Raw genomic sequence first — 12,456 nt, forward strand, 5'->3', positions numbered from 1 at the left:
GTAGCAAGTACTTTAGCATTGCTTGTTTTGTCTATATGTAGCTTATATTAATTAGTAATGGGGGAATCTCCAAGGTTTGGAGCTTCAGTTGAGGAAAGCATCCAAACGTTCAGCTGCTTATCCACACCTGTTGAAATCTCATTCCCTCACCAAAATAAATCCATGGCTCTCTCCTATCCCTTAATCTTGTCCCATCTATATCCATTCTCCTTTTGCTAATACTGTTGCAGAAAGTGCCAGAATTCTGAAATGGGAAAAAACTGACTTGGGCCCAGCAGACTAGAAATCTAGGTTTTACGTGATTGTGGGATGGTGATGCGCCCCCAAGCAAGCAGGATCGTTAAGGGATGCCAGTGGTGGACATGTTCCCCCAAAGAAAGGCATAAGAAGAATTGGGAAGGTCACTGGCAAACTTCTTTTGTCAATAAAGCTGCGGGAAGACCTAGGCAAGTCACTTGGTGGTTGCTCCTGATACTTAACAGAATGGTAGAAAGATTAAATAGGGGTTGCCAGGGGAGAAGTGGACTCCTTTTGAGGAGATCCATATCAAGGAAACCATCTGGTTCATTGTGAGGTTCAAGCTTATTCTTATTTTTAGGAATTAGTTTTTCTATCCCAGTTATTATATAGTGTTTGCCCATTGTAATTTAAACTTTGACATATTGGCTTTAGACTGTACCCACTTAGTGAAAAGCCATCAACCACCGTACCACAGAAGACAGAACACTAAGTCAAACTACATTTCTCATAGATTCATGGGGTTTGGGGTATGCCGTTACAGGATGCACAATGGTGATTGAGTATTGTATCACCAAAGTACACTTAGCTCTGTTTACTAATATGTTTCTTGACACTCTTGCACCTCAGTGTTTTCAGCTCCATGATTTCGCTCATATTTACTTTGTCATTTTCATTACCCTTCTGTAATATTTAAATCTGTGTACTTTGCTACATTAGTACATAATCTCTCTATAATCTGTTAATGGTTCAAAAATGACAATGAAATCCCACTGCTCATATTTATAAAATAAATATTTATTCAGTGCTGTGAGAGACCGTGAGGAAAGACCATATGTCCCATAACATTTCACGAGAAAGTACACATGAAGGGGAAGACTTAAGGGTGCCATGGCAACATTTAGTCTCATTTTCCATATTCTTAGGTGTTTAAAACAGACTATAGAAGTTACTTCAATTTTTAATTTTTTTTTCAATGAATATAGCTATGTTCTAACTGTTTTTCATTTTAAAATTTTAAAATGCTTTGTGGTGCATAAGAAACACTCATTGAACTTTGTTCTGCACTGCCTTTAATACATAGAACACCATCCCCAAAGCCAGACTAACTCCACTCCTTTGAATCCCTTTGCAAGTCCACTTCTTAATGCCTATAATACATTGGCCAACAGATAATGGATCACTTGAAGGGTTATTTGGAATGGGGGCTAGCGGTGGGGGAGATAAATGGAACTACCAAGATATCTGTATATCATCATCCTGACCTGGTCTATGCTACTTATCACCACAGTATCAGACCACTCCCCCACCCCCTTCTGTCTTTTTGTTTGTCTTACAGTTTAAATTCTTTGGGGGCATGAACTCACTATGGGTTAAATTGTGCCTTTAGGCACAAATCAGAGCAAAAGGCGGAACATAATTGGCAACACGCAGGCTTATATAGCCCTGTCAGGCTCTGTGCCTCAGAGACTAGTCTGAGACTCCTCCTTCCTCCTCAATTTACTAAGTACCAGTACCAGCAGCCAACTATGACGCTCCTGCATCCACTCAGCTGTGATGGCCAATGTATTTAAAGGTGAGAGGGGAAGGGAATGGGAAGAGCTCCACCGACTCCTTGTCCATCTACTCTGGAGTATATATGTGGGGAGGGGAAATAGTGAGCAGGCCACATCCACTTACTCCTGTGCATCCAAGCCCAGTTAGCCTGCCTAAGGGAGGGGGAGAGAGGAGAGAGAGTGTGTGTGTATGTCTGTGTTTGGCATGTAGTCTAATGATAACGTTTTCTAAAGTCACTTTTGAAAATGGGACTTAGGCTCATAAATCAATCCAGTGCTTTTGAAATTTTGACCCCAACACACTATATAGCCCTATGTGTTTGAACTGCACCTAGCACAACGAGACCCTGACCTGCAATCCAAATAAAGAAAAATGAGAGCACGTACTATACAATATTGTAATACTTATACTCAAAATGAGTATTATACTAAAATACTTGTGTGTAGCATGCCACAGAGACATGTTAGCGTGGGAGAGTTTAAGCCCTGCTGCTATCTGGGCTTATTTTCTCACACCAAAAGCTATAGCACAGTCAATAATTTCTTGACTATTAACCTTTCTAAAGTTCTATCGCTTGCTACACCTATGCTCAACCAGAACAACTTGTATTTAAATTACAGAGGGGAAAGATCTGTGAATTGCACTAGCTTTGTGGGTCCAGAGAACTCAAACAAATTAACTTTGTTGTTTTTACCAGCTAGGATGATCCCAAAACAAAGCTCCACTTCTGAATATAACTGAAGTTAGTGAAAGTGTGTGGATCGCTCCAAACATGACCTTTGCGGTCCCTTCTAATCTTATGATTCTATGCTTGTGGCTTAAGCCCATTTCCTGAAAAATAGCAGCAGCAGCTCAAAACCTAGTGTTACATGTCTGTCCAACAGTGGGGATCCTGCTCCCAAAGTGACAGTTATCTGCTTGTGGATGCTCCATGTGGGAAACTAGGCAATTTTTTGTAGCATAAGGGAGAGATTTACATAAGCGCTTAAGGGATTTAGGAGCAAAAGGCCCATTGAAAGTCACAAATCCCATCAATTTCTAAATTCAATTGTGGGCATAAGAGCTGGCTAACGTAACTGAATTTGTATTGGATATTCTTATTGGTAAATATCACATGGGACCCGAGGTAGAGTTGTCTAATTACACTTGCATCATCTTGAAACTAAACAGAATGAGTTTTAGCTAAAGTCTTAGTAGCAACTGTTGTTCCCAATCATGAGATGAAAACTTGAGAAATTGTGCATGAGCTCTCTGAGAAATGGCCTGGGATTTGAAAGATGTTCATGTTCCTCTAAATGTTCCACAAAAGGATGCTCTGGCATAATAAGTTATCTGAAATGCAGCTGTTCATGGCATCATGGTTAGTCATGTCAAAATCACAACCAAACCAACATACTGGATTTGTCCACAGCTCTGAAATCAGTTCCCTAAGGGACATGTTTACTAAAAGCTTAACTGAGCAGTTTATTAGTGAAACCTATTAATACCTAAATAAAACCTAAATAATTTGCTGGGATATGTAATGACAATGTACCATCGTCAAATACTGGTTAGTCACAACAATCCAAACACAACACAAAAACTGAAGTTATGCATTTCATTTTTCACAGTACTCTAATTAGTTCTTTATATTCTCTACATGAAGCTGTTCTAGGATAAGACATCTTTCTTTTCCATCACAAAATGCATTTTTTCCATGTCAAAATCACAAGTGGATTGACATGCTGAAGTAGTATATGCGGACTCCAATCCTTGGTTGCACTCAAGTTACTTATGCCACTTTGTTGCCACAAAGTGATGCTAAAGCCACCTTAGCTGGCCATTCCTCCATCATATGGTGATCCTCATGTTCCTACTCAACCTTCCTTCCTTACGGATGGGAAAAGGGGTGTGACCAGAGCATTCCAGCACATTGGTGTTCCCCATCTTCCAGACCACTTCCTTGTGGCTGTTATCAGGTTACTCTAATTTATACCCTGGGACCAGCACCTGGTTGGTCTAGGACTGGGTACCCTTTGGGCTCCCAACTGAGCTGCACCAAATGACCTATGCCTGCAGCTGATGATTGAGCTCACTGGGTATTAACAGTGATCAGTACCCTGAAGTATCCACAGTAAACACTCCATAACGGACATCAGTGTTGTCTTCACTGGTTTCAGAAAACAGATGTTTATCTAATAAATTTATGAATCTAGTGAGACTGTCCAAATCATGAATCTGAAAAAAAATGTCTGATTAATATGACAGATTTATTATTATAAATTCATTAACATAGTAAGAGACTGTCAATTTCTTTAAGCTCATAGACATATGAAGAAGTCAAGAATCATTTTAATGTTTATTTGCAAGTTTTAGATGCAATTTAAAGATTTTTTTTTAAATCAATACTACTTTAGTAGTGTCATGAATCTGGCAAGTTTTCAATCAATTTCATGAACGCTTTAAGATTTGTGTGTGTCTGGTGTAATGTACTCCATGTCTAACAAAGCAGTTGCAGGTATCAGCAGAAAGAGAGGGGTAGCCATAAAAATATCTCCAACTGCAAAGTAATACAGTAAACATTTGCTATAGATGAAGGGCCTTATAATCACTTCCAATTGAAGTCAATGGAAAGATGCCTACTGACTTCTCTGGGAGTTGGATCAGGCCGCAAGTGAATACAATTAATATAAAAAACTAAAAAGTCATAGGTATTCAATGAAGAATTCAGTTATAGCAGTTCTATAAAGTCCACTCAGACTCTCAAGACAACATTCTGGCCTGTGGTAAAGGAGGGGGGGGAAAGGAATAAACAGAAATAAGCAGCTGCATCTATATTTAGTGCCTAAATACTATACTAAATATAACTGCTGAAGCCAATCTATGAGGCTTTTGCCCTGCAGTTTGTAGTGCAGACAGCACCTAGAATATCTTCTGCAGTAGTCTGCAAAACTGCTGAGACCAGCAGGATGTAATACTTTCATGCACAAAGCATCAGAGGTGCCACGATCCTGTATATACAATATGCATCTACAGAGAAGTTAACATATCAAAAGAATTGCTGTGGAAAAGTGAAAGTAGATAGCAAGTGACAGGTGAGTGGCAAATTCTACCCAGGGGAAATAATTGTAAGTATCCAGAATTGTCTTTGATTTATCTGTTTTGAATTTTCAGATGAAGTTATTTCTCAATGTAGTCACATGCTATTAAATACAAACAGTAGACAAATGGCTACATATTAAGTGCAGTGGTAGCAGAGAATTTAGAAAAATACACTGCATGTAATTTCATAATGAACGTGCTGAAGTCTGAGGTAATGGCCCTGATTCTCCTGTGTCAGTAAAGAATTTAGATGCAACACCTGCAATCTCAAAAGCAGGGAAGCTTTGTCTGGACTGGCAGGAAAAAGGGGCAGTGGCTCCTTTACGGGTTCCCTCTCCTTTGAGGGCTGGGAGTGGAGTGATCAGCAAGGGGTGGGAAGGAATCACCTGAGCTGGTGGGTGGGCAAAGTGGGACTCAAGTAAGTAATTGGTCCCTGTGCACGAGGGGGTGGGGAAGCCAAGAAAATTCCTGGCTCCTCCTTGTGGTATTTCGTGCAGGCACTGATTGCAGAGGGGATACAGTTCTGTAATCAGCAGGAGTTGGAAGGGAATTTAAAGGAAGATATTCCATGAAGAAGCTGGACAACTGAACTGGGGCTCTTAACATTTGGCACAGCGAGGCAAAGCCCATCTTTCACCAGCCCTGCCATTGAGTGCCAACAACAGGCTGGGAACAAGCTGTGGAAGGGTGTGGGGACTAAAGACAGCCCTGCATGAGGTGCAAAATGATTAAGGCGGGAATCATGACCTGCACTGTATAAGTTATTGCTGGACAGTTCCCAGAGGAATTAAGCTAATAAAGTTGTGGCCTAATTAAACCACATCACTTGCATCTCATCTTTCTTCCTGTGTGTCCAAGACAATTATGCACTGCCTGCTATTTCGTAATGAACTTGTTGAAGTCCGAGATATTGGGCCTGACTCTCCTCTGTTGTATACCAATGCAAGTCAGGCATAACATCATTGAAGTTAATGGAGTTGCACCAGGATAAAAGTAGTGGGAGAGAAGAATGGGAATTATTTGCTGTTACAGAATCTTGGGCACTCTATAAGTGTTCTGGCTGCAATATATGCAATATGTTTTAAATAGGTAGTAAAATGTTCACCTACGTAAACCATCCTACCACAAAGAATTTTCAAGGAATATTCTAACAAGTTTGCAATATAAAGACTCTAACAATTACAGGTTACATAAATAGAGGCTAATAATGGTTTCCTATTCTAGTTTGAGACTATGAAGGCTTGAAAGCTGTACTATCACAAAAAGGTTAAAAAAGCAGTATAAAGTGCTTGGATAAGTTTAAGCTGTCAAAAACAGCGATGTTAAATGCCATTCATATTCACTTTGTGAGGTTCTCTGCATATCAGCTTTTTATAGCACTGTCTATACAAATACAGATCTGTCTGGATTTCCTTCAGGTAATTCCTCCCCAGAGTTGGGGTCTTCATGATTAAATGTTTAAACAGGGACTTAAACAGTGCACCTATTTCCTCCTTGCTAAAATTAATACATGTTTTGTTTTCCAGTAAGAATTAAAAATGGTTAATCTATAGGCAACAGGAAAGAAAGAATTGCTTTAATGCTCTTATGGTTCTGCACCCCTCCCCCCCAAATAATCCTGAAAGGTATCCCAGGTTTCCTTTTGTTATATTTGATCATGTAACCATTTCCCTGAACAAAGGAGTACTGTAACATTTAATTTTCTACTTTAATAACAGTGAATAAATCTGTACATAAGCCTTTTGTTCATGTGTGCCCCATAATCTAGATTTACTTTAAATTAAACCAGATGGCGATTGCTTAACTCTTTAATTCTGAAGCTTTTGTTGTGCAGGAAGACTATTAAATGTTGCTTACTCTGGGGGAATCGCGGTGGATTGTCGTTGACATCAGTCAGTGTGATGTTCACCGTAGTGGTCCCTGATAATCCACCCATCTGGCCTCCCATGTCTTTTGCCTGGATAACTACTTGGTACTGCTCCCTGTTTTCTCTGTTCATGTTTGGCAAAGCAGTCCTGATGATGCCTTTAGGAAAACATGTAAGCAATCGTTATCCATCCCTGCATTTTTGACACGCACAGTACCACGATACTGAGTCTTTTCAATGTGTCTTTAAAAACATATTTTTCAAGCGTGCATCCACTATCAATGCAATCCAATTATCTGTGTATCTCTGTGAAGAGTCTTCAATACAGCTTCTCTCTCTCTATGTACAATGATAGAAACAAAAACATTAGTACTACGTTACAACTTTCTAGTTCCTACCCAAAACAATACAAGTAACTTATGTTTTATTTAGGTAGCTGTAATATAGATGGTTTTCACATTTATTACAAGGATTGTAAGTTACTGAAACACATGAAGTAAGAAACATTGTAGCCCTTCTCTGCTTGGCTTTGTACAAATCTGCTCTATTTTTGGTGAGTTTTCTAGAAGAAAGAAAACTACTAAGCTTGTGGTAGACGAAAACAATATCAGCTTCCTGACCTGTTTCTGGCTCCACAGAGAAATATGGCTGTCCCTGAAGTATGCTGTAGATGACACGGGCACTGTTTCCATATGAAGGGTCATCGGCATCAGTAGCTGTGACTTGCACCACAGAAGTACCTGTAGTATCCAAATTCAGCTTAGTTCTGCATGTCACCAGAAGGAGGAGCAAAAGCACTAGTTTTTATTCAAATCCCATTGAAATTTTCATTGACTCCTGCATCACAGGGACCTCAGTTTGTTCATCTACATATAAATTTGTGGTCAATTTAAAAAAAAAATAGTATTTACTTATTCAAGTTTTAGGATCTAGTACGAAGCAGTTTGGAATTTGTTTCCTTAAATCTGAATAGATGATCAGAACGAAGTTAGTAAAGTCAAACCAGAACAGCAGGAGAGTTTAATGCATATCCTTACATGATTATTATTGGCTAATAACCATTGTTTTCTTTTAGGTTTTGGAATATAAACAAGTGTCTGTGTTTCAGTGACACCAGATTGTCTCATAAATCTTTCTGTGCACTGATATCAATGCTTTATACAAAGATCCAGGAATATTAAAGGGACAGCAGATTGAATGGTTCACCCAGATCTGCACTTCTCACCCTGGTGGCAAGAAGGAGATATAAGCCACCATTGCCTCTCCACTCTAAAGAGAAAAACAAATACATATTACATAAAACATGCATATTTATCTAAAAGATACATTTTGAAATGTCTTAATCTTCTACACTTCATGGAATAGCATTGCCATGTCAAACTTTTCTGCGAAATAATCCCTCCCCAAACCCTTCAAGCATTGTCACTATTATTTCTTTTTATTTCTTCTTATTATTCCCCATCCCGTTGAACTCCAAATGATGGCACGTCTAGTGATGGGGAGTATCATGATTGTTTCCTATCTATTGTAGCTCCATATACTGCACACACATATATACTTTTGCTTCTCTTGTTCTGAATTAAAAAATCATCTATCACCATGGGATCTGCCCTCTTGGCTAGCCATTGGACTTCTTGGGGACAGGAAGTCCTTCAGATACATTTCTTCTCCTGTTCCAGTTATCTTCCCTCTCTTGCATACCTTCACCACATCATTGCATAATATTGACACCTGTGACAACAGCAACCAGAATCAGTTTTCTGTCCTTTTACTGATCTACACTAACCACTGACCCTAAAAGCAATTGTCATGGCAGGGTGTATGGGATAAAGGTTACGCTGTTACTTTGCGTGGAGCACGATTCTCTAAAGGTGCTAAGCACTCTGATCCTGACCTAGCAAATTACTTAAGCACATGATTAACTTTAAGCATGTGAGTAGTCCTGCTGATGTCAATGGAACTATACATATGCTGAATGTTAAGCACATCCATAAGTGCTTTGCTGGACCAGAACTAGAAAGCTCAGCATCTTGCAGAATTCAGTCCCTACAGAGCAAACAAGAAATGACTGAGCAAGGGGTACCTCTAAAATAAGGCAAGAGCATGTTGGGGGGAACATGCTTTTTTATGTTGATGTTCATATGAACACTTAAAAATAGAATGCAGAATTAATTTAAGAAAATGGTATTGGGAATAGAAATCATAGAAAAAATGGCTCCACGTGGAGACTGGACAAACACAGACAAACATCTGGAATACCTTCTGTTATACTAATGATTCCTAAAGACCATGTCCACATGAAGCAGAAAACTGAAAATCTAGAAAATTCTTTGACATATACTAATCTACAGATTTCCTTAGTGATGCTGAAAAACCATCTTGGGAACTGATAAAAGGTACATTTTTAACCCTGTAAATTAAGAAGAGAGCCACATGTGCAACTAGATGATGGAAGGCACCAGACCAGAGACTGACTCAGCTGTTTGTGACACTATTACATCTTTTGGCACAGAGTAGATTTTGAGGGGTACAGTGCTCATAATTTCAGACCCAGTAGCAAAAGTTAAGTTTTAAGACTCTGATCCTTCAATTTATTGTGCGTGGATGGACTGCTGAATCTGCATGCAACAAATTTCAGGTCAGGCTTAGGTTCCTGATCCCAAACAGCATAGGTGTGAAGTATTGCACATCCAAGGCAAAGATAAACAATGACGAGCACTATTGCATTAATGCAAGTGATACATTAACGAGGAGAAGGAGTCAAGCCTCAGAGACAATGCATACATAAGTTCCTGATTAGCATGATGAAGGTTTCTTTTTAGACCATGTCTCCTGAGATATGCTCATTCTCTACCCTGGCCTTGCCCCCTTTCTTACCCCGTGCATTCACAAAGAAGGGAGTGGTCACAAAGGGGCTTGACATATACTGCTACCAAGCATGGAAGCCACTGTTTAGAGCTTAAATCTGTGCTGGAGCACAACTTTGCACACTCTTCTGTATATATCAGAACAGCTTGCAAGATCAGGGCCTATATCACAATGGTGTAACACATTATGTAGTGGAGAGAACGATCGTTAAATTCCCAATTCATGCAAGGCAATATCTGTTCCTCCTCTTTAAGCAGCAGTTTATAGACTTACTAGCTGAATTATCTCTCTTTATTTCCTTTTAAGAGCTGAGTGAAATTGGAGATGCTTGTATATACATATGTTTTATACAGAGCAATTAGCAGCATTTATTAAAAGGAAGTCAAATTTGTTGCAATTGGATTCTCTTCCTGTTTCTACCAAAACTAAAATAGATCTGTCAGAGTTTTCGCTGGAGGGTAATCTGGAGGCAAAATTAGAGAATATACATATAATTTCTGAATCCTTAGCAAAACTCGACCTTTGAGTGTTATTTGATTGAATTTTGAAGGGTAATAAGACTCTGGATACTGGATATTATTTCTTCCTCCTATAAGATGATGTATTATTATTTTGATTTATGGTATGAATGCTGATGAGAGGATTAAATTAATGGACATTGAAGTGAAGTTACAGTAAAAAATTGTCCATATTTCTTTATCCATTTTTCTTTTCAATAGCATGTGAATACTCTACATCTCTCTTCATGGCTTTGCAACCTGAATGAATGAGGGGAAAGTTGATGCTCAGTGTTTTCCTACGTATAAAAGCAATTTAGCGAAACAATGTGAAGAATTATGCCCTTCCTTATAATCAATATTTTAAAAAGTTACAGAGCAACCTTAAAAATGTAGAAATACAAATATTTGAAACTGCCAGCTTGCGCTACATTTTTGCTATGCTTCTAAAGAAACAGAGTTTCTAAGTAATAGGACATTTATTGCTTTAAATTCCATTTTTGATTATTTGTTGTTAAATTAGTTCTTAACTCTGAACAGCTTGTTGTAAACTTTTAAAAAGTCAAGAATGCATGCCTTTTTGAAAGACATGTTTTAGTTAAACATCAGTTGTTTGGCTCAGGACAGGACTAAATGGGTGAAATGCTATGGCCTGTATTATACAGGAGGTCAGACTAGATCAGAGATTCTCAAACTATGGTCCATGGACCACCAGTGGTCTGTTAGATTCATTCAGGTGGTCAATGGATAGTTCCCTCTAAAGTGTGCGCCTGGGCGGTCACACACAAGAGAATGAAGGGCTATCCACCTAACTAGTGGAGCCATGCAGGCGTGGCTCCACTAATTAGGTGCCTGGACCCTGGAGAAGACGCACATGTAAGGTGAGGTGGTGGCCTTGGGGGGAAATAGGGGATAGGTGGGAGGGGGCAGTGGGGTGAGAAGAGAGGACAGGGGGAATTTGGGATGTGCAGGACTGTGGCGGCCAGAGAAAGAGGCGACTTTCCACAGCTTCAGGGCTGTGGCTGCCGGAGGGAGAGACGGCCCTCCTTCCCAGCCTCAGCTCAGGGGAGACAGGGCACATCCATCGCATTAGAAAGATAAAACTACTGATATTAAAATATGAGTTGTGTGCTTTTATTTGTAGAACAAAAAAATGTTAATTATTATTAAGATTTTTTTTATATAGCACTTTTATCCAAAGTGCTTTACAATAGTTAGCTAACGGTACAAACAACATTTCGAAAGATCATTAAGTGGGCTGCCAAGACCCTCACCAATTTTCAGGTGGTCTGCAAAGAAAAAAGTTTGAGAACCACTGGACTAGATAATCTATAGGTCCCTTCTGGGTTTTTTGTTGTTGTTGTTGTTGTTGTTTAAAATCTATGCATTTATTTCTTTTCTTCTGGATCTTATAGCATGCCTTTCTGAGAGCTTTGCTCCACCAGTTGTGTTTCTCAAGGTGCACAGAGAAGATCTGACTCCATTTTCATTTGAAACCACACCACATTAAGCATGGAATAAATAATTTTGGATACCTTCTCTCTACCTCTGTCACCTCCATACCTGTAGTGACCAGTGTTGCAAAGTGCAAAGTCCCCAGTGCAGTTTCACACTATGCTGGAACTCTGAGCAAGCGTCCCAATCCAAGTAGACAGATTCATGCTAGCCCAGCTTGTGCAGTAAAAACAGCAGTGTGGATGTTGTAAAAAGCAACAGAGAGTCCTGTGGCACCTTTAAGACTAACAGATATATTGGAGCATAAGCTTTCGTGGGTGAATGCCCACTTCGTTGGATGCAATGCAACTTCATCGTGTGGCTATTGTGGCACCAGCTGAGAATCAGGTTAGTCACTTGAGCTTGGACCCAGGAGGTCAGGCGGGCTCAAGAGCTTGTGCTGCCGCTCCAGCTGTAATGTCCACATTGCTATTTTTAGCACATTGGCTTGAACCAAGCTAGCACAAGTCTGTCTACTCAGGCCGGAAAGCATGTTCCCAGTTGCAGTGTAAACACACACACACACAGTCCTTCTGAAGGCCATATATTTGACCCTGTTCCCACTGAAATCAATAGGAGCAGGCTTGGGCTTTGCATCAATTCACTCATTACCAGGTAGTGTCATGCTGAGGGCAATGTGGAGCCACATCACCCACTGTGGGGTGGAGGGCAGGTTTGGTGAGGGATTGAATTTTTCAATGCCGGACCACCTCTTTGGATGGTGCTGCCTGTTTCCCTTTGTTCACCCGGCCAGTTGCTACGTGGTGGTTGGGGGGGCAAAGCATGAACTCTGTTAAACTTGTGCCTCCTTTGGATGTAGGAGATATTGCTGGGGTCTGGCCCTTGCACAGGGGT

General features: G+C 39.9%; 1 protein-coding gene across 1 annotated transcript in view; it reads right to left on the reverse strand.

Annotated features, from left to right (window-relative positions):
* CDH10 (cadherin 10) overlaps positions 1–12,456 on the reverse strand; it is a 153,859-nt gene that overhangs the window by 34,530 nt on the left and 106,873 nt on the right. Inside the window, 2 exon segments of the mRNA XM_034761584.1 lie at positions 6,733–6,900; positions 7,363–7,482. Coding sequence (XP_034617475.1) covers positions 6,733–6,900; positions 7,363–7,482 — 288 coding nt within the window.

Source organism: Trachemys scripta, chromosome 2 (genome assembly GCF_013100865.1).
Source record: "Trachemys scripta elegans isolate TJP31775 chromosome 2, CAS_Tse_1.0, whole genome shotgun sequence".
In the NCBI taxonomy this organism is placed as follows: Eukaryota; Metazoa; Chordata; order Testudines; family Emydidae; genus Trachemys; species Trachemys scripta.